The sequence below is a fragment of the Dendrobates tinctorius genome, unplaced genomic scaffold (assembly GCF_039654945.1).
Source record: "Dendrobates tinctorius isolate UK_male_01 unplaced genomic scaffold, ASM3965494v1 ptg000166l, whole genome shotgun sequence".
Taxonomy (NCBI): Eukaryota; Metazoa; Chordata; class Amphibia; order Anura; family Dendrobatidae; genus Dendrobates; species Dendrobates tinctorius.
Window position 1 is genome coordinate 8,710,574 of NW_027361833.1, and position 24,079 is coordinate 8,734,652.

The window sequence follows — 24,079 nt, forward strand, 5'->3', positions numbered from 1 at the left end:
CGCTGGTTTTTGTAAATTCTGCATCCCAAAAAACGAAATAAAAAGTGATCAAAAATGTCACATGCCCGAACACGGTACCAATAAAACGTCAACTCTTCCCGCAAAAAATAAGGCCTCACATGACTCGGTGGGTCAAAATATGGAAAAATTATAGCTCTCAATATGTGGTGATGCAAAAAAAAAGTGTCTTTTAGCATGTGACAGCTGCCAAATATAAATTCCGCCATTAATAGTAAATCAAACCCCCCGTTATCACCCCCTTAGTTAGGGAAAAATAATAAAATTTAAAAAATGTATTTATTTCCATTTTCCCATTAGGGTTAGGGCTAGGGTTAGGGTTAGGGTTAGGGCTAGGGTTAGGGTTAAGGCTAGGGGTGTGTTGGGGTTAGGGTTGGAGTTAGAATTGGGGGTTTCCACTATTTGCGCACATCAGGTGCTCTCCAAACACAACATGGCGTCTGATCTCAATTCCAGCCAATTCTGTGTTGAAAAAGTCAAATGGTGCTCCTTCCCTTCCAAGCTCTGCCATGCACCCAAACAGTGTTTTACCCCTCAAATGGGGTATCAGCCTACTCAGGACAATTTGCAAAACAACTTTTGGGGTCCTATTTCTCCTATTGCCCTTAGGAAAATAAAAAATTGGGGGCAAAAATATCATTTTTGTGGAAAAAATATGATTTTTTTATTTTCACGCCTGGGAGTTATAAACTTCTGTGAAGCAATTGGGGGTTCAAAGTTCTCACCACACATCTAGATAAGTTCCTTGGGGGGGTCTAGTTTCCAAAATGGTGTCATTTCTGGGGGGATTCCACTGTTTTGGTACATCAGGGGCTTTCCAAATGCGACATGGTGTCCGATCTCAATTCCAGCCAAAAAAGTCAAATGGCGCTGATTCCCTTCCGAGCTCTGCCATGCGCCCAAATAGTCGTTTACACCCACACATGAGGTATCAGCGTACTCAGGACAAATTGCACAATAACTTTTATGGTCCTGTTACCCTTGGGAAAATAAAAATTGGGGGTGAAAAGATCATTTTGTGGAAAAAATATGATTTTATAATTGTATCGCTGTACGTCATAAACTTCTGTGAAGCCCTTGTGGGTTCAAAGATCTCACCACATATCTAGATAAGTTCCTTGGGGGGTCTAGTTTCCAAAATGGGGTCATTTGTGGGGGGATTCTACTGTTTAGGTACATCAGGGCTCTCCAAATGTGACATGGCGTCCGATCTGAATTCCAGCCAATTTTGCATTGTAAAAGTCAAACAGCGCTCCTTCCCTTCTGAGCTCTGCCATGCGCCAAAACAGTGGTTCCCCCCCACATATCAGCTATCAGCGTACTCAGGACAAATTGCACAATAATTTTTGCTGTCCAATTTCTCCTGTTACCCTTGGTAAAATAAAAAAAATTGAACCTGAACTATTTTTTTTGTGAAAAAAAGTTAAATGTTCATTTTTTTAAATATTCAAAAAATTCCTGTGAAGCACCTGAAGGGTTAATAAGCTCCTTGAATGTGGTTTTGAGCACCTTAAGGGGTGCAGTTTTTAGAATGGGGTCACTTTTGGGTATTTTCTATCATATAGACCATTCAAAGTGAGTTCAAATGTGATGTGGTCCGTAAAAATAAAATGGTGTTGCAAAAATGAGAAATCGCTGGTCAACTTTTAACCCTAATAACTTCCTAACAAAAAAAATTTTGGTTCCAAAATTGGGCTGATGCAAAGTAAACATGTGGAAAATGTTACTTATTAAGTTTTTTTGTGCGCCCTATCTCTGTGATTTAAGGGCATTAAAATTCAAAGTTGGAAAATTGCAAAATTTTCAAAATTTTTGCCAAATTTCCGTTTTTTTCACAAATAGACGCAAGTTATTTGAATGAAATTTTACCACTAACATGAAGTACAATATGTCCCAAGAAAACATTGTCAGAATCACCAGGATCCATGGAAGCGTTCCAGAGTTATTATCTCATAAAGGGACAGTGGTCAGAATTGTAAAAATTGGCCCGGGAGTTAACGTACAAACCACCCTTGGTAGTGAAGGGGTTAAGGAAAAGCCCTTGTAGCGGCATCTAATGTTATTAGCCCATTTTCTGAGTCTTAAGCAGTGGGTGAGAAATTAGCTTTTTTTTTCTAATCCTCATGAATCAAAAATTGTTAAAACCTGCGAATTTGAGGAAATTCAACTCGAAGTTGATCTTATATGGCTTGTTCTGCTCATCTATTGACATTATCCATAAAGTTAATATGTTATTTACCGACTAATGTACAGTGTAAAAAAAAAACAACAAAACTCTGAGAAACAATGTTAAATGCTAAATGTGAATCCACTCTAAGGGTTTAAAATGTGACCTTTAAAGTGGTGTACAAAGACAGTCTACTGTGACTCAATGTAATAGAGTATGTAATATGAGTGAAGCGATGTATAAAAATTCAATTCTACAAAGGATTGTGGAAACATTATAGCATGCAACTAACATTACACTTTACATTATAAGAAATGTGCTACTATGATAGCAGTGAAGTTTTATGAAAAGTTGTACAAGATACAAAGTACTTTCTTTAGATAATGCTCATATGGAGAAGATGTTTAATCTCAAACTAATGAAATTCCATAATTTAACACATTTTTAAAAGTGATTACAAGCTATCTAATGTATGATCTGTCCTCACCCATCAAGGGTTTACCACTTGCTAAAAAGCGAGAGGCCTAAGTTTCATATTCCTATTTTGATAATGTTATAAAGATAATATTTGTAAAACCTCTTTGAAATCTATACCACATTTTTCCTACATGAAAACATTGCATTAAAATTGATTGAGAGCACAAAAGCCGAGCATGTCTAATAACAAGCAGTTAGTGTGCATCCTCATCTTTAGATTAATTTATATGTGTACAATTAAAGAGGTGGTCTGAAGTCCAAACTAATTTTCATGCTCAGTTAATGCCAGAATCTAAACTATTTTCTATTGTTCTTGACTGTTTTTTGACTATACTTTGTTTGAAAATCGCAATGCATGCAATGTATGCTGGGATGTTTAAACAAAGTATTTTCAGGAAGCATTGACTGCAGTTACTGCAGCAACACCTGTCCCCTCCCTGAAACGAAGTGTCATCGGTGATGCTTGTTTCAAGCGCTGAGCTAGTCCTAGTATGATGTGCTCTGTGCAATGTGCACAATGACAGCACACTCTCTATTGCCAGCTCAGATAGCAGTAATGAAACTGCAACAGAATGCATTTAAGAATAACTGGTGTGCAGAGACCAGCGCTGCCTCCGCAAATGACATCATTGGTTTCTGCACGCTGGGTATTCTTACAAAGAACTCTGGTACTGTCTCATTACTGCTGATCTGAGCTGGCAAGAGAGTGCACTGTCATTGTGCACATCGCACTGGGACTCTTCATTTCAAGGAGGGGGCGGGGATAGCAGCAGTGACCACACCCTTGGTCTCCTGATGACGCTTCCTTGAGTATCCGATTCGCAAACAAAGCATCCTAAAAAGGAAGGGAAAAAACAAAGCAGTTAGATAGCGTAGTTAGAAAATAATAAACTATGAGAAAATAATTTATAATATGGTACTAAATAGATAGGGATTTAGCAGGAAAATTGAACATCAGACCACCTCTTTAATGTCACTGATGCGCATAGAAATCTGCAGACAACAACTTGTTTGAATTGTGCATACATGGCTAACCCATAGATTTATATGGGCATAACATAGAACTAACATAATGAATTTAATGAGAAGCACAGTATAAACAAATTGCATGAGAGAGTTGCTCATGAAGGAAAGGTGTAGTAGAAAGTTAGCATGCTCGACATAAAGCTGGACAGCATTTTCTACAAGCAACTCTTAAAAAAAATTGACATGAGTATATGGTATTTAACCAAGTCTAAATTGGGTGTGGGAGCATGGTAGCCTTCCAGTGTTGGGTTCCTGGGTTCAAATCTCACCAAGGGTAACATCTGCCACGAGTTTGCATGTTCTCCCTGTGTTTGCGTGAGTTTCCTCTGGTTTCTTCCCACACTCCAAAGACATACAAATAGGGAACTTAGATTGTGAGTCACAATGCGAACAGTGATGCTGATGTCGCAAAAAGCACTGTGCAATTAATGGCGCTATTTAAGTGAGTAAAATAAATAAATTCTCAAATGGCACAATATTTCTAAATGAAGTTATTTATCTGTAGTTTTATTTTTAAAGGCACATTTTTAAGTGCCTTGGTAGTGATAGAAATCCCCTTTAATACTGTTTTAAACCTGCCGACACAGTTAACAAAAACACACATCGCCTGTCTTAGTTTTATTTTTTAATTGCTTGCTTGCTAATGGAGAAAATGTATCACTATTCCTCCTAGAGTGCATTTATTCTAATGTCTATCTCTTCTCCAATGGAGATTAACTTACAGTAACAGGTTTAAGGAGAACAAATTATGGTAATTAGGGTCATAATTAAAAAATATACCATGCAAGCACTGCAGAGGCTCATCATCAGTAAATTGCCCAAATGGAATAACATGCAGACAGAAGAACAAGCACAGCAGAATCTCCAACTAAACAGGCACTGGTGTTTATTTTTTATTTTAAAATTAAATGTGTCATCCCTATTAATATATAACGCTTGGGAGAAAACACACAAAGCAAATAGTGGACAGAAATCTAATTACATGTTCTATTTAAAATTACAAAAATAGAGTTTACAACAAAGGATTCCAGGCCTAATACATTATAGGATGTTGCGACTGGCCATATTTAAGCATGAATATTAAAATACTCTGATGCTACCTTTTTGTTACTGCATGTAATAGTAGTTTATAATCACAGAAAGTAGCCCAATTTTATTTATTCATCCCCAAACTAGGGTAATATAAAACAGTAAGTTTAGCAATATCACTTTTATGGTAACCAAAGCATAAAAATTGGGTACCACATAATAGTATATCATTTAAAATATCATTCTTTATTAACATACAAAATAACCATATGAAACGAAAGGTGCTAAACCAAATAAAGAGGGCCTTAACACTCCATGGGAAATCCCACCACAGCAAAAAACATGTGTCATAGACACAAAACAACACCATATTACATAAATGCGCATAAAAGATGATGTTGGGAAAGCAAACACCCATCATGTCCTATTATAATTCAATAAACTACCATTAGGCCTAATTTGCTTAATTGACTATTGTGCTGCTAGCTCCCTACAAATCCTCCTAACGGTGCCAATAAAAAGATAGGTTGAAAGGGTGTGAAGGCACTAATCTTAGGTACCTACAGTAGTAGCTGTTGGAGATCCCTGGACATCTTCTGCTTGAGAAGAAATTTCTCATTATGAACTGCTGTGAACTCAGCGCTGCATTGAGAAACTTTTCTCACAGTGCTAGTAGTAATCTCCATTTTAAAAAATAGAGGGGGAACCCACACCGCTTTTTTTAAAATTATTTATTTAGAGTGCAGGTGCTGGCTAGAGCTGAGCGAAATGGGTCGGTCAAATTCATAAGCCGCCGACTTTCGCTAAAGTCGGGTTTCATGAAACGAAACCCGACCATAGCGTGAGGTCAGCCATGAGGTCGGCGACCAGAGCGCCAAAGTCGCGTTTCAAATGATGTTTCCAGCACCCTTTTTCAGCCAATGATGGAGGACGCACACTGTGGGCAACACGATGACAAGGGCAGCGGTCACCACCATCTTTGAGAGGGGCATGCAAGTGATTGGCTTGCTTTGTGTGGCGCCACAGGGGCTATAAAAGGGTGTGTATGCCAACCGCCATCTTACTTCTGCCGATCTTAGCATAGGGAGAGGTTGCTGCTGCTGATTCTGAATAAGGGAGAGTGTTAGGCAGGGAAGAAGAAAAAAAAACTGCTTCTGCTGGTAGCAATTTTCACTGTACAACACAACAGTTTGTGTGCAGTGACAGGGGAGGATATATTTTTGAGCATCAGCTCTGTTGGTGATTAGGCTGCCTTAAAAGGCTCCCTGATAGCTGCATTGCTGCCATACTTGGACGGAGAGCATCATTGTCAGCCTCCTAAAATTTCTAGGGAGATTCAAAATCTCCCCAATACTATATACACCTTGTACCTTGTCATACACCAGCCAATTTCAGCCTGTTAAATTGAGGTGTAATCTATAGTGGTCCTGAGATAATAGTTCAGCCTCCTAAAATCTCTAGGGAGATTCAAATTCTCCCCAATACTATTTACACCTTGTACCTTGTCATACACCAGCCTATTTCAGCCTGTTAAATTGAGGTGTAATCTATAGTGGGCCTGAGATAATAGTTCAGCCTCCTAAAATCTCTAGGGAGATTCAAATTCTCCCCAATACTATATACACCTTGTACCTTCTCATACACCAGCCTATTTCAGCCTGTTAAATTGAGGTGTAATCTATAGTGGGCCTGAGATAATAGTTCAGCCTCCTAAAATCTCTAGGGAGATTCAAATTCTCCCCAATACTATTTACACCTTGTACCTTGTCATACACCAGCCTATTTCAGCCTGTTAAATTGAGGTGTAATCTATAGTGGGCCTGAGATAATAGTTCAGCCTCCTAAAATCTCTAGGGAGATTCAAATTCTCACCAATACTATATACACCTTGTACCTTCTCATACACCAGCCTATTTCAGCCTGTTACATTGAGGTGTAATCTATAATGGGCCTGAGATAATTGTTCAGCCTCCTAAAATCTCTAGGGAGATTCAAATTCTCCCCAATACTATATACACCTTGTACCTTGTTTTACAGTACCATATAGCTGGTGGTATTTTGGGTACATTTTCCCAAAAATGAGGAAGTATGGTGGAAGAGGCTGTGGAAGTGGGTAGGGGTTGCCAGCTGGTACTGATGGTGGTGGTGGTGGTGCATCTGCTGGTAGTGGTAAAAGCACAATAGCACATAAGGCAGGAGGTGTTGAGCCTGCGTCATCGTCTGGCTCCACAAGGCCTTGAAGGCTCCCTTTTCTTGGAGTAGGTAAACCGCTTTTAAAGCCGGAGCTTCAGGAACAAGTTTTGGCTTACATTTCTGACACAGCCTCCAGCTCTCTCGCCTCCTCTTCTAAAGTTTCAAAAAATAAAAGCACTGAGTCATCAGTGGAGGCTGCTGGTCAGGAACAACACCTTTCCTTGTGTCCTGCACCCCTACCAAAAGTGAAGTATGCGGCAGGCCACACTACAGATTACTCCATGGAGCTCTTTTCACATACCATGCCTGGGTTATCAAGTCAAATCTTGAATTCCCCAGTCCAAGATGTATCTGACATGGAGTGTGGGTCGCCAGCCAGGGCAGTGGGGTTAATCGGTACCGGGCCTGTGTCTCAGAGGAATGTGTCACGGTGGTGGTGACCCAGTCCGTGGCCCTGGGCGTCCATGCAAAGGGGTGAATAACGTTTATAGGTGAATGATACGTGACGCCACCTGTGGATTCTGATCAGATTGACCAGCGCTACAGTGTCGCTTCTCTGGGACAGATGTGGTGCAGCTAAGATCAAGAAGCCCTGCAAAGGTAGGGCCGCAGTCGCAGGGCAGAAAGAGTTGGTAGATGGTGTGCAGTGCAGGATGTAGCAGAGCCGTGCACCAGGCGCAGGAGAAAGATGACAGACACAGTCGTGCAGTTCCTTTACCTGTACTTGGTAAGTGCCATCCAGGACCCAGAGTACAGATGGAGAAGGAGTTGGTCAGCCTGGAAGCAAATTAAGAATTCTCTCTCTGCAGATAGGTAGTGTGACCGCCGTTATAGCGCTTATCTGAGGTACTCGCAGTACTGAGTTCACTGAAGTTCCCCCTGTTGACTCTCTTTTGGAACTTTCTCGTATGGCAGGCAGCCGTAGCCTTTTCCTTCTGGCTCATACATGTCGCTGCTGGGGCATTTACAGCTGCTTCTTCCTCTGGTTTCTGCTGCAGGACCGTCAGTGTCCCTACAAACTCGGAGACCGGAATTCGGACTATGCGCTCCAGCTAGGAGTGAGCCTTAACTCTGCTCATCCTCCAGCTCCCCTTCTCACGTCCACACACTTCCCCTTGCCTTCACAGACTGCCCTAATCTCCCTTCTCCCGACCACAGAGAGCAGCTCCTCAGCAGTCAGGTTCAGAGCTCTCCCTGCTGGCCTGGAGTGGGAACTGTGTTGTGTGTTGGTTTAACTGCTAGAGAGATACTCCCTTGCTCCCAAGCATGACATCACAATCCCTAGGAGGAAGGTAATGCCACTGTGGCGAGCGCACTCCTGGGGGTGCCACAAGTGCACTGAAGCCCAGCCACTGCTAGATGATTCTGCTGGTACATTGACCCAGACCACTACATTCCCCTTGCACTCTACACAGCCAGAATCTGACCCTGATCAAACTCAGGTTCCCCTTCCCGCATACTATACCACCTTACACGGTGACAAAGAGGAAGGTGCAGATGAAAGTGCAGGTTCCTTGAGCAGGTGGGGGGCATACTCATGGGCAACAGCACTGGCACAGGGCCCCTCATAGTATGCAAAAGTGTCTCTGCCGGTGGGAGGGCCCACCCGCCATCAGACACACCGCCCACCCGCCATCAGACACACCGCCGTACTATGAGGGGCTCTGTGCCAGTGCCGTCGCCAACGAGTGGGCCCCTCCTGCTTGCTCAGGATCACAGCACTTGCAAAGTTGAAATACTTACCTCTTCCTGCTCCACCGCCGTGACATCTTCCGCATTTCCTGACAGTGACATTCTGGTCAGAGAGCGAGATGACATCACGTCTGTACGTCCTCTGCCTGAACAGGCGAAGTGCAGAGAGATGGAGGATGGGGACGATGAGGAGTCCAGAGTACAGGGATTCCCTAATGAGAAGACTTATTTAATTGTTTTAAAGGTTGGGAGCAATTTTTGGGGAGCACTATACTCTGGAGAATGATATATGAGGCTCACCATACACTGGAGCATTCCAAAGCAGACACTGGAGCAGCATTTACAGGGCCCATTATACACTGGAGCATTAGAAATGGGGCCCATTATATATGGAGCATTATTTGGGCCCATAAGACACTGGAGCATGATCCTTGGGGCCCATCATATACTGGAGCATTGTAAATGGGGCAGATTATATATGGAGCATTATTTGGACCAATCGTACACTAGAGCATCATCGGTGAGGCCCATCATATGCTGGAGCTTTCCAAATGAGGGACATCAGGCACTGGAGCAGCATTTACAGGGCCCATTATACACTGGAGCATTAGAAATGGGGCCCATTATATATGGAGCATTATTTGGGCCCATAAGACAGTGGAGCTTCATCCATGAGGACCAACATATACTGTAGCATTATGTGGAGCTCATCATATACTGTATCGAACATTATATGGGACCAATGACTCTGTATGGAGAAATATATGGGCCTCATTACTCCTTATGGCGCACTATGCGGTGGCCATAATACTGTATGGAATAATATACTGTCTGTTTTTGAAGCTATTGGAGAATTTAAAATGGATATCAGTCATGTGATGTAAGAAGTGAAGTATTTTTCATTGTACTATACCGCTATTTCTCTGCCGTATCAGCGGATCATGAATTGTGGCATGTGTTAAAGGAGCCCAGTGACACTCTTTGGCCCTGGGCTCACAAAAATCTGGAGCCAGCCCTACCCCCCCACAATTTTAGCCAAATAGTCCCCAGTTTTCAATGCCTAATTATTATTTTAAAGTAAATTAAGGTTGACAAGCTTAAGTAATAAGAATTGATGTTTTTGGCATTAAAATGGGCACTGTAGGTGTGTTTCCTGCCCTCCGTTCACTGCCGACTTTTCTTCCCCATTGACTTGCATTGGGTTTCGTGTTTCAGTCAGCCTTCGACTTTACACGATAATCGGCCGAATGCGTTCGACCCAACTTTTGCGACCTGAAAAAAGGCAAAGTCGCTCATCTCTAGTGCTGGCTGATGAATACTCCCAACAGCTGCTGCTTGCTCTTCCTGTTATTAGCGCAGCAGGCGTAGGCTGGTGGGAGTAGTAAACCCATCAGCTGACACCAGTGACTGTAGGTAAACTTTTTACCTCCAGTCACAGCTATGGGCTCATGGTGTTATCTCAGAACCAAGTCACTCTGACAGGTGGTATTAATCTTACTACCTATCAGAGCCGCTGATGTTTTTTGCACTGTCATTAAGATGACAGAGTAGTAAACACCCAGTGTTCAGGGTGCCGAACCTGAACAGTAAAGCTGAGTTCCTGATGAAGTCTGTGTTTGGGGTCCTAGCCCAAACAGTAGTAACTTTACTATTCAGGTTTGCCCATCTCTATCCTTGATGTAATTCAAATGTAGTCTTATATTTTCCATGAACCCACACACGACCATGGACGAATGTGACCTGATTCACAGATGCAATTCGTGCATGCCACAAATTTTTCCTTGGTTTGACTTGGCCCAAAGAAAAATTCAGACATTTGAACAACCTAATAGATTAAGTTTGGTCCTAGTGTGAGCCGATGTTTTGTCAGATTGCACTTGGATCGAATATACAGCACCTGCATGAGTCTGTAACAAAGGGAAATCAGGCACAAAAAAGAAATGAAAGCACAATGGAAAAACAAGTGGCCCAGCTTAAAGCTGGGAGAAGCTCATTCAGACAAGTGCTTTAATTCCTCTGTTCGTGTGTGTCATGCATTGCAAACAGAGAACACACAGACCTATTCTAACCAGTGTGCCAATGCACATTGCCTATTTTCCATGTGGACTGATGGTATGCATGGAACATATCACAGCATGCAGTACTTCGGTCCATTTTACGGACCAGAGTAATGTATGAAACGCAGAGGCAACTCCTGAACCCATCCACAATTAGGATGAGCACATTGAACTGCAGACAGAGTCAGACACATCCACAATTTGTGCACATTTAGTTTGTTTTACATTATGGCCATTGAACCAGCTTTACAAATAGAGATGCACAAAAACTAGCATGGTGGATTAGATATGTTTGTTAAGCTTTCTGATAGCATTGGGCACTATTTTGGTTGTAATGTGCCTTTATATTGTTTGATTATAATCTTTGAGAAATTGTATTATATAATCTGATTTTCTCTATTGGAATAAAATACCTATTTCATATATGATTTTTGGATACAGGTTCATACCTATGAGGTATCATAATACCTATCCCAACTATTTGTGTATTTCCATTTGAAAAGGTTACTTTTTGTGTTCATGGTTGAAAGATAACTTTTTCTTTCCATTATGCTTTCCATTTCTTTTTGTTCCTGATTTCCGTGTTATTTCTGTATATAATTTTTGTACAAAGTATTGTAATAATTTAAATATTTTTGTTAATTTGCAGATATTTTATTTAAAGTCTTTATTATTTTTTGCATCTAAGGCTACTTTCACACTTGCATTTTTTTGCGCTGCGCACCGTGCGCAGTGCAAACGCACATAAAAAACGCATCATGCATTTGTGTGCATTTTTTTGCAGGTTTAGGCACTTTTTTTAAAAAAAAAGCATGTGTTTTTTTGCGCTCACCCATAGACTATAATGAGTGTTTGGGTGAAAAAAAACGCATTGCGTGCGCATGCGTTTTTTTGCGACAGGTCGGACGCACAAAAAATTCCACCAGATGCATTTTTTGTGCCCGAGCGCACACTACAAAAAAACTCATGTGCATACAAACGCGTACAAACGCATGTGTATGCGCACCCATGTAAAAGATAGGAAAAAAGCATGCGTTTCTTTGCGCAAAAAAACGCAAGTGTGAAACCAGCCTAATAAAAGTCATCATATTATTTTAGTCAAAAATAGTACTAGCTTTATAACTCCAAATCCCAATCTTTGACCTTCTATTGATTCTTTATCCAGCATTGCTACGAGAAAGTGTTTTGTGACTGTGCCTCCTTTGAAGTGCCGCGCAGGCTTTGTATGCTGCACATAATTCAAATCTACAGTATAAATGCTGAAATACTTTACTTTTGTGTGTTAACATATAGGATGCAACATGCTTGCCCTATATCAATATTTAATATTAAAGAATGCCTGTCTATAAAGTAACTTTTCAAAATAAGCTGCCAAATGTGTGTACGTGAGAAGTAACACTATTTCTGGTTATTATTATATGACTTTAATCCTGCATCTTGTACCATTTTTATGCCCTCTCACTAATATTCAGTTGTCTCTGAGCTAGTTTATGGAGACTAGGTACTCATATGTGTTCCATACATAGTACACAGAAACTGATTAACTCATGCTCTTCTTTCTATGTGCAGCATATGTCATACGCAGTAGCAACATGGAGGTTTTTATATGGCAGCATGGAGAGTATTATGCTGCAGAAGTGAGCAGTGTAGCTGTGACTCAATCACTTAAGTGAAATAAAATCACCTTCTAGAAGATGCACCACAATCTGTTTGTCCGTGCCTCTTTCTCCACCTTCCCTTCTCATTTCCATAAACTCTAAGGCCTCTTTCACACATTCAATATTTGGTCAGTAATTTACATCATTATTTGTAAGCCAGGAGTGGAATAATCAGAGGAAAAGTATAATAGAAACACGCCACCATTTCTGTATTTCTTCACCCACTCCTGGTTTTGACTTACAGATAATGATGTAAAATACTGACCAAATGTGCAACATGTGAATGTGGCCTAAAGGTTTAAGACGCTAAGATATACAAAAATGTTTCATATACTGTATATGCTAGTACTATTGATTCATGGAAAGTTTGTTAAAAATACAATGACTATTTCATTTTGTACAAATGTTTGTCATCATTTTGCATTTAAAACTTCGCGATTGTATCAATAAATATATAGAAAGACTATACACAGAAAACTGTGATTACATAGGAAAATTTCCAGTACAGACCTTTAGATCTGAATTTTGTTTCTTCAGTGATTCAACTGTATAGGATATATCCTTCCAAGATTCAATACGTCCTTTTGCCTTCTCCAGTATCTGTTCTGCCTCATGTCGAGCTTCATGCCATTGGGTAGAATCCTTCAGCATTTCCTGCAGCTGTTGCCTTCTATTCTGAAGGTGGCATTGTACTTCCTCCCATTGATTTTGTATTTTTTCAACTGTTAAACAGAAAATACAAGTCTTACATAAGTTCTGTAATTTATTCTTTCAAGTGAATAAATGTATCTTATAACAATCAGATTCTGCAAAAGTCCTTGTGTTTTTGTTAGAAATACTACTCCGCTCATTGATTGGAATAGGTACAATGAAGAAGATGCACCAAATTCATTAAGTGGCATGTGACTGTCAATGAATTTGGAGCATTATACGCCAGCGAGCCCTTCATGAAGACTGGCATATGAAACACCAGTCTTAAAAATCAACCACTTACCCTTTATTTTTAAAAAAACACTTATTGGTATCAGCTAAAGGGCAAAAATTTGTAGGGATATTTTCAAAATAGTAAGCTATTCCTTTTCCATAAAATATGAAATAATTTATTCAATATAAAAGATCCAATAGCTAAGGATGTTAGTAAACTGAGAACAGAACTCTGGAATCTGGGAATTGAGCACTATAGAGAACGGTCTTGAAAGCAGTACGAGAGTGCTTGCTCACTCTTTGCCCTAGTGTTCTGCTACTTCTGGCAGTCTCATAAATAGTGAATGGAGCAAATGTCAAGTATGGGCATCTGCCTTCCACTCAAGACAGGGCTCTCCAGAGTCTCAGTTTCAAGATCCATGGGAGTTATATCTCTTCGAGAATATGCAAGTGGTTTACAAGCAGTACTATGTAAATTAATGATATAGCATTATATTGAGGTGGCTTCCTAACACATGCAACAAATAAGGATAAAGCATGGACGGAATGGACCAAAAGAGTGATTTAACAAGTGATAAAAATTCAAAACTTGTTAAAAGTCTTACAGGGGGATGCAGCACTCTTGAAATTACAAAGATATCAGGTCATCACAGAATCATTAAAAGTTTGGTGTAAATAGTCAATGTGTTGAGAAAAAATGACACATTAACTGCCAAAAATTGTAAAAGAATCAAATGTGGAGTGACCAAGAACGCATTTGTGAGGAGCTGACCACAGACTAAAGTTTATTGGACCCATGGATGTCAACGGCTCTAAGGGATGAGTGCTTTTTCTAGCACAGATCACTGGATACGTAGATCTTATTGTTGTGCTTTATTAGAGATTTGCTTGCTTGTCAGTTTAATGTGTGCACATGTTTTTGTGGAAAGTGTTTAGCCTCAGGAATCGATGTTTATATCCAGTGACAGTAAACAGAGGAAGACATGTGGGCGGTATCTTAGGTATTTTAAGGCCAGACACTAGACTGGCAAAGGTAAAGATAAAGCAATCAATCTATTACTCACATGCATCTCACGTAACTGGGCTCAGTCTGAGGAAAATACCTCCACCAACGCACAGTTAGCTTTGGGAGGATGTTTACCAAAGGCTGGGGTCATTCCCGGGGGTTGGCTTTGGGTGTTTAGGACACAGATGAGGAATTGGAGGGATTGTTGCTGGCTGAAGCTGGATAAATGTGCTATGGTCATGATATTTGTCATCTGGAGAAGCATAGGCTGTGACTGCAGACTATACTGGCAGAAGATACAAAAGCTGTGGGCCAATCAAAAGTGGCTATTGCCTGGTACAGGGGCAGTGGAAATAATGGTCCTGGGTTGGGATCTTGTGGACTGGGGGCATTGCATTGTGGCCACCAACCTGGAGTTGCTGTAAGATAATGGAGATAAGGATGTAAAATAATTGCATTGTTAACCTGTCTAGATGATTATTACAACCCACAATCTCAGATATTCACACCATTATTATCTAGTGCTGTCATACTCCACAACTCCAACTTCCCTGTAATGCCCAGAAGTACAAGGTGTTCACTGCTCAGAGACATGGCCATGGTAAACAAGGCTGAAGCTAGACCACGACTGAATAAGACAATGAAGTAGAAAAGTCAAGACTGGACAAAAAAAATTCTGAAGACAGATTTTTTAATATTTTATGGACTGATAAGATGAGAGTGACTCTTTTGGGACAAAATGGAGGGGCTCATGGCTAGATTATTAACGTGCACAAACTTCCATTTTGACACAGACACCAGCAAGGTGTAGGAGGGGTACTGCTAAGGGTTGGTATTATTAAATACTAGCTGAAGAGCCCGGCGCTGCCCGGGCATAGTAACTAACTGTGGTTAGTTATAGAAAATTATAATTATCCTCCATCCCATAGTCCCGTGCCCATATACCCATCATACATATCCTCCATCCCATAGTCCCATGCCCATATACCCATCATACATATTCTCCATCCCATAGTCTCATGCCCATATACCCATCATACATATTCTCCATCCCATAGTCCCATGCCCATATACCCATCATATATATTCGCCATCCCATAGTCGAGTGCCCATATACCCATCACACATCCTTCATCTCATAGTCCCATGCCCATATACCCATCATACATATCGTCCATCCCATAGTCCCGTGCCCATATACCCATCATACATATCGCCATCTTATAGTCCCGTGCCCATATACCCATCATACATATCCTCCATCCTATAGTCCAGTGCCCATATATCATCACACATCATCCATCCCATAGTCCTGTGCCCATATACATATCCGCCATCCCATAGTCCCGTGCCCATATACCCGTCAAACATATCCTCCATCCCATAGTCCAGTGCCCATATACCCATCACACATCCTCCATCCCATAGTCCCGTGCCCATATACCCATCATACATATCCTCCATCCCATAGTCCAGTGCCCATATACCCATCACAAATCCTCCATTCCATAGTCAACCATTATGACGTCATAATGAGCGGCGGCAGGGCTTGCAACCTTTGATGACATCAGTGTCACCATGGCAACCATTGTGACATCATAGTGAGGGGCGGGGGCTTGATACGCACACACTGCTTCCCCAGTATGCAAATAGGGGCATTATAACATCACAATGAGGGGCGGGGCTTGACGCGCACACACTTTTTCCCCCAGTACGTAGATAGGGGCAAAATTGTTTGGTGAATTGGAACACGCGGGGTTAAAATTTCACCTCACAACATAGCTTAGGACGCTCTCGGGGTCCAGACGTGCGACTGTGCCAAATTTTGTGGCTGTAGCTGCGACGGTGCGGATGCCTATCCCAGACATACACACATACAAGAACAAAACCGTTGGCACAACCCTGAGAATTGTAGGTGGTGCCCAAGTAGGATCCCAATCCGTGAACTAAATATATATAAACTTGGCACACACCAAAGGTTTCTGATGCAGAAAGGTGATTTTTAATTATACAACAGTACATACATACACAGACGTTTCGGTCTAGGACCTTCATATATTGTACTGTGAGATTCTTAGTGACTGGGCTTTGTGAGATAGACCAATCCTGTGAGGAGGCACATGAAGCCGTCCCACTGCGTGGTGGTTTGTGGAGTGTGGACGCAGTATCTGCCGGGATTCGCGGCAGATACTGCGTCCACACTCCACAAACCACCACGCAGTGGGACGGCTTCATGTGCCTCCTCACAGGATTGGTCTATCTCACAAAGCCCAGTCACTAAGAATCTCACAGTACAATATATCGTACATTGATGAAGGTCCTAGACCGAAACGTCTGTGTATGTATGTACTGTTGTATAATTAAAAATCACCTTTCTGCATCAGAAACCTTTGGTGTGTGCCAAGTTTATATATATATATACACACATACACACACACACTCACACACATACATACACACACACTTTGAGCTTTATTTATTAAATATGAGCTAGTTGGACCTTTTCAGGTAGAAGATGGACTCAACATCAACTCCCAAAGGTACTGCCAGTTTTTAAAGGATTGTATAATCAGTACTACAGGAAAAAGTCTGCATTTTTTCAAGAAAACCATGATTTTTATGCAAGTCAAAGGTCCTTATCACTTGCATCAAAGTACTTCACTGCTTGGCTAGCCAGTGAAGCGCTTAATTATGAAATAATAATGACATGCCTCTTTCCTTAGCTGACTTAAACTCTATTGAGAACTTGTGAGCCCTTCTTAAATTGGATACCAGCAGTGAAAGAAACCAGCACACCTCTGAACGGTGTCTGGAAGGCTGTAGTTGGTGCTGCTCAAAACGATCAACAGATTAAGAAACTAACAGATTCCATGGATGGAAGGTTTTTGACTGTTATTGAAAAGAAGGGTGGCTTTAGTGGTCATTGATATTTTTGTTTAAATATCACAAATTTATTTTTGTACATTTTTAGTGATTTTCTTATTATTCTTACTTTGACACATGTAAATAAACAATTGAGAAAGGGAATTTTCTATTTTTTATTTAGTTGCATAATAATTTGGCACACTAAGGCTGTGTGCACACGCTGCGGATTTTGCTGCGGTTCCGCAGCGGTTTTGGCCGCTGCGGACCCGCAGCAGTTTCTGCTGCGGTGTACAGTACAATGATTCCCTATGGGAATCAAAAACCGCAGTGCAGACGGTACGGAATTTTCCGCGCGGATTATCTGCGGTTTTCAATCCGCAGAAAGAATTGACATGTCAATTCTTTCTGCGGATTCTCCTGCGGTTTGCCATCTCCTCCATTGAGGAGATGAAAAACCGCAGGGCAAAACCGCAGAACAATCCGCAGGTAAAACCGCAGGTCTTTTGACCTGCGGTTTCACCTGCGGATTGTACAAAATCCGCGCGGATGAATCCGCACCTTTTCCGCAGCGTGTGCACACAGCCTAATACAGTAGTTGGTCAATGATTATGTGCCTATGTGCTCCTAAGGAAGTTACCACCTCACTTTTACTCAAGATTCAGGTTTATTATTCTTTTGGAGTGACCGACAGCAATGTAGTTGTTCAATAGTAAAATTAATAATCAAAAAAATTACCTAATAATTTTGTACACCGTGTATATAGAATTAGAACATATTAAAAATGATATGTAATGGAAACAAAATGCTATAAAATTGCCATAAATTCATGACTTTTGCTTAACAAAAGTTTAAAATCACTGACACCTGCTTCTCTTTACATTCATTTTTCTGAATCCACCAAGAAGTGAGTTGCAAAAAATAATTTCAACAAATTGGGATTGTTGTAAACTGTAAGTAAAGTTTAACTACACTGGAATGCATGGGCTCATCTCTACTGAACATCCATAACAGAGAGTGATTATGCAACATATGTTAGACTTGATATAAAGTCAATTGTATACAACTCATTATAGGTTCAAAATCCAGCATTTTCTTCAATCAATTGCATAAGACACCAAAATATATTTAGAGAAAATAAGCTTAGAGATTTAAATAAAATCACAATGCTGTAAGAGTGGGACAAAATTCCACCAGAATGTTGGGAAAGACTGATGAAATCACATAGAAAAGTTTTTGTTGTTAAAGGTGGTTCGACAAGCTACTGATTAATGGGGTTTACTTAACCCCTTAGCGACAGAGCCAGTTTGCAGCTTATTGACCAGGCCAATTTTTACAATTCTGACCACTGTCACTTTATGAGGTTATAACTCTGGAACGCTTTAATGGATCCCGCTGATTCTGAGATAGTTTTTTCGTGACATGTTGTACTTCATGTTATTGGTAAAATTTCTTCGATAAGTCTTGCGTTTATTTATGAAAAAAATGGAAATATGGTGAAAATTTGGAAATTTTGAAATTGTAAAACTTTAAATTTTTATGCCCTTAAAGCAGAGAGATGTGTCACACAAATTTCTTAATAAATAACATTTCCCACATGTCTACGTTACATCACCACAATTTTGGAAGCAAAATTTTTTTTTGTTGGAAAGTTATAAGGGTTCAAAGTTGACCAGCGATTTCTCATTTTAACAACAAAATTTAAAAAAACATTTTTTTAGGGACCACATTATATTTAAAGTCATTTTGAGGGGTGTACATGACAGAAAATACCCAAAAGTGGCACCATTCTAAAAACTAGACCCCTCAAGGTGCTCAAAACCACATTCAAGAAGTTTATTAACCCTTTACGTGCTTCACAGGAACTAAAGCAATGTGGAAGGAAAAAATTAACATTTAACTTTTTCTTGCAAAAAATTTAATTCAGAACCAATTTTTTTTATTTTCACAAGTGTTAAAAGAGAAAATCAACCCAAAAAATTGTTGTACAATTTCTCTTGAATACGCCGATACCCCATATGTGGGGCTAAACCACTTTTTCAGTACACAGCAGAGTTCGCAAGGGATGGAGTGCCGTTTGACTTTTTCAATGCAGAATTGGCTGGAATTGAGATCAGATGCCATGTTGCGTTCAGAGAGCCCTTAATGTGCCTAAACAGTGGAAACCTCCAACAAGTGACCCCATTTTGGAAACTAGACCCCTTAAGGAACTTATCTAGATGTGTGGTGAGCACTTTGAACCTTCAAGTTCTTCACAGAAGTTTATAACGTAGAGCCGTGAAAATAAAAAATCCATTTTTTTTCCACAGAAAAGAGCTTTTTGCCCCCAAATTTTTATTTTTACAAGGGTAACAGGAGAAATCATACCCCCACAGTTGTTGTGCAATTTTTTCTGAGTATGCTGATACCCCATATGTGGGGGGAACCACTGTTTAGGCGCATGGGAGAGCTTGGAAGGGAAGGAGTGCCATTTTTCAATGCAGACTTTGATGGAATGGTCTGCGGGCATCATGTTGTATTTGCAGAGCCCCTGATGGGCCTAAACAGTGGAAACTCCCAACAAGTGACCCCATTTTGGAAACTGGACCCATTAAGGAACTTAGGTAGATGTGTGGTGAGCACTTTGAACCTTCAAGTGCTTCACAGAAGTTTATAACGTAGAGCCGTGAAAATAAAAATCCATTTTTTTCCACAAAAATGATCTTTTCGCCCCCAAATTTTTATTTTTACAAGGGTAACAGGAGAAATCATACCCCCACAGCTGTTATGCGATTTGTCCTGAGTACGCTGATACCCCATATGTGGGGGGAACCACTGTTTGGGCGCATGGGAGAGCTTGGAAGGGAAGGAGTGCCATTTTGGAATGCAGACTTTGATGGAATGGTCTGTGGGCATCATGCTGCGTTTGCAGAGCCCCTGATGGGCCTAAGCAGTGGAAACCCCCCACAAGTGACCTCATTTTGGAAATTAGACCCCCAAGGAGCTTATCTAGATGTGTGGTGAGCACTTTGAACCCCCAAGCGCTTCACAGAAGTTTATAAACGCGGAGCCATGAAAATAAAAAGTCTTTTTTATTTCCACAAAAGTGATTTTTTTAGACCCCAATTTCTAGACCCCCAAAGCTGGTAAATAGTGGAAACCCCTCAATTCTTGCTCCAATCCTAACCCCAACACACCCCTAACCCTAATCAATCAATCAATCAATCAAATTTATTATCGCCAAGTACATATTACATATATACAAGGAATTCTTTGTGGCAAAGAGACAACATAATATATAACAATAGATACAACAAGTAACATCTAACAAGACAGATACAGTATATACAGTCATATGTTAAAGTTTGGGCACCCCTATTAATGTTAACCTTTTTTCTTTATAACAATTTTGGTTTTTGCAACAGCTATTTTAGTCAAATTTTGTTTAAATGCAGATTGCACATTTTCTGTTAGTACAATAAACCTCATTTGAATCCAGAAATATAACTGAGTCCATCAGTTATTAGATATATGAAACTGAAATAGCTGTTGCAAAAACCAAAATTGCTATAAAGAAAAAAGGTTAATATTAATAGGGGTGCCCAAACTTTAACATATGACTGTAGTCTACACATGACGATTTAGTTGTTGAACAGAGAGTGGATAGAAGCTGTTCATATGGTGGTTGGTGCTGCATTTGGGGACTCTGAAGCGACGTCCTGAAGGGAGTAGTTGGAATGAGGAGTGTCCCAGGTGAGAGGGATCGGATGAAATTTTCAATGCGTGGGATCGAATACTCTTATCATAAAGATCCTGGATTTTAGGCAGGGGGGAACCTATAATTCTCTCTGCTGTTCTGAAAGTCCTTTGTAAGCGGAGTTTGTCATGCGCAGTGGCTCCCCCATACCAGACTATCAGAGAGGAACAAATCACAGATCTGATGACAGCATTAAAGAATAAGATCAGCAGATTCTTAGACAAACCATATCTTTTCAGCTGACGCAGGAAGAACATCCTCTGTTGTGCTTTTCTTATAACAGCATCCACGTTTTTCCCCCATTTAAGATCATGAGAGATAATAACACCAAGGAATTTGGTCTCTGTGACCCTAAGAACCACTTCGTCATGGATGTAGATTGGAAGTATCTCATGTTGATCTTTCCTAAAATCCACAACCATCTCAGCAGTTTTTTTAGTGTTGAGTACAAGATTATTGGCTTTACACCAGTCACATATTCTTTCCACCTCACTCCGATACAAGTCTTCAGCATTTCCCCAATCAGACCAATCAGTGTCATATCGTCGGCAAATTTCAAGATTTTTACTGAGTCTGCTGAAGAGATGCAATCATTCATATAGAGAGAAAACAATAACGGGGACAAAACACACCCCTGAGGTGCCCCGATGTTTGTGACCAAGGTGTCCGAAGTGAATGGTCCAACTTTTACACTCTGTATCCTGGCTGTCAGGAAGTTATAAATCCACAAGCATAAGTTGAGAGGGACTCCAAGAGCTACCATTTTCTTATAAAGTAAATTTGGATCAATGGTATTGAACGCTGAGCTAAAGTCCATGAAAAGAATCCGGACATATGAGTGCAGTTCATCTGTATGATCCAAAATGTACTTCAGTGCCAGATTGACAGTGTCGTTTGCTGAACGATTCTCCTTATAGGCAAACTGAAGCGGGTCCCATAGCTTCTGCGTGAATTTTATCAGGTGGGACATCATAATTCTTTCGAAGACTTTCATAGCTACAGATGTGAGTGCTACTGGTCTATAGTCGTTCAACTCAGAGGATCCCACTTTCTTGGGGACAGGGATAATTGTGGAATTTTTCCAACACTGAGGTACAACGCACTCTTTTAGTGACACATTGTATATATTTGTCAGTATAGGGGCAAGCTGGGTAGCACATATTTTCAGACACATTGGAGATACACCATCAGGGCCAGGTGCCTTTTTGACCTTAAGTCCCTTCAGGATGCGTATCACCTCTGCCTCAGAGATCACTACTTGGGTGTTGCACAATGAATGATCTTTATATGAACAGACTGAGGAGCTTAGAGATGAATAGCCACTGTGTGTAGAGCTTGCCTCAAATCTGCAGTAGAATTCATTTAACTCTGCTGCCAGACTTCTGCTGGGGTTCACTATAGTGGGGTGGCTTTTATAATTGGTGACCTCCCTTAATCCTCTCCATGCAGATCTAGTATCTTTTGATGAGAACCTTTCCTCCAGAATCTTTGCATACTCGTGTTTGGCTAACTTGATCTCTTTAGATAGCGAGTTCCTAAGTTTCTTGAATTCAGTAATATCGCCTGCTTTATAAGCCGCCTCTTTTCTCTTACGGATCAACCTGACTTTATTTGCAAACCACGGCTTGTTGTTTCCCCGAAAGTGGACAGATTTGGATGGAATAAACGTGTCTTCACAAAAACAGATATATGAGGACACTGCAACAACCCATTCATCCAGACCCGAGCATGTTTCTTGGAATACCTCCCAGTCCGTGCATTCAAAGCATGCTTGTAGTTGCAATTTTGCCTATTCAGACCATGTCTTCTTTGTATAAACTGTAGGTTTGGATGTTTTCAACCTTTGACTGTAGGCTGGAATTAAATGAATTAGACAATGATCTGAAAAGCCCACTGCTGCTCTCCTAACTGCCCTGTAGGCCCCTTTTATGACTGTATAGCAGTGATCAAGCGTATTGTTCTCTCTCGTGAAGCAGTTTATATGTTGAGTAAATTTGGGGAGATCCAGGTTGAGTTTTCTTTTGTTAAAGTCCCCAATTACGATCACAAATGCTTCTGGAGATCCTTTCTCCCATTCTGATATTTTGAAAGCTAATTCACCAATAGCAGCTTTAACAGATGCTTGAGGGGGAATATATACTGCAACCAGAACCATAGATGAAAACTCTCTTGGAGAGTAAAATGGTCTACAATTGAGTGCAAGGTACTCTAGATCTGGAGAGCAACTTTTTCCCAGTATGTTAACATCACAGCACCAGCTAGTGTTGATGTAGAGACATACCCCACCCCCCCTTTGTTTACCTGAAGCTACACAATCACGGTCAGCTCTGTAGATAACAAAACCAGGTAGATCCAGACTACAATCAGGGATGGTCTCATTCAACCAAGTCTCAGTAAAACAAAGAGCAGCTGAATTGGCCATATCAGATCTCATGTTACAAAGTAAGCTCAGATCCTCCATTTTGTTAGATAAGGAACTGACATTAGCCAAGTGGAGTGAAGGAAGAGCTGTTCTGAACCCTCTCCTCCGAAGGCGTGCCAGGACGCCTCCTCTCCTACCTCTCTTGCAGTACACCTCCACAGGTTTCACAGAAGTAATGGATTTTATGTACTCAATTGTTGAATTAGCAATCATGCTCCAAGAAGGGGAGTCCATGAGAAATTGCGGATGATTCCAGAATAATAAATCGTCCCTGGAAATCATAAGAGTAGGTTTACAGAGTGCAGTGGCCATGATTATAAAGACTGAACAGTCACAGCTTAGCAGAGTTAAATGTTCAACTTTCCATAAAGAATCCCAACCCTAACTCTAATCCAAACCCTAATCCCTAATCATAATTCTAATCCTAGTTCGCCCTAACCCTAATTCTAACCCTAGCCCTAACCCTAGCCCTAACCCTAGCCCTAACCCTAACCCTAGCCCAACCCTAACCCTAGCCCTAGCCCTAACCCTAGCCCTAACCCTAACCCTAATGGAAAACTGAAAAAAAAATATTTTCTTTATTTTGTTATGTTGGCCTAACTAAGGGGGTGATAAACGGGGGGGTTATGTACTATTTTTTTATTTTGATCACTATGATAGTTTATCATAGTGATCAAAATGAATGAATGGAATCTGTCAGCCGGAGCCAGCAGATTCCCAGCGGGCGCACTGCGCATGCACCCGCCATTTTTTTCCAAATCAAAGATGGCGGCGCCCACCGGAGGATGCCGGCGGGACCACCGGGAGGGGAC

General features: G+C 40.8%; 1 protein-coding gene across 8 annotated transcripts in view; it reads right to left on the bottom strand.

The window, feature by feature from the left end:
• Positions 1–24,079, bottom strand: part of DMD (dystrophin) — a 3,834,938-nt gene that overhangs the window by 1,105,561 nt on the left and 2,705,298 nt on the right. For all 8 annotated transcript variants that reach the window (XM_073550686.1, XM_073550687.1, XM_073550688.1 and 5 more), the window contains one exon: positions 12,828–13,039. In XM_073550686.1, the coding sequence (XP_073406787.1) occupies positions 12,828–13,039 (212 nt within the window). The remainder of the gene's footprint in view (positions 1–12,827; positions 13,040–24,079) is intronic.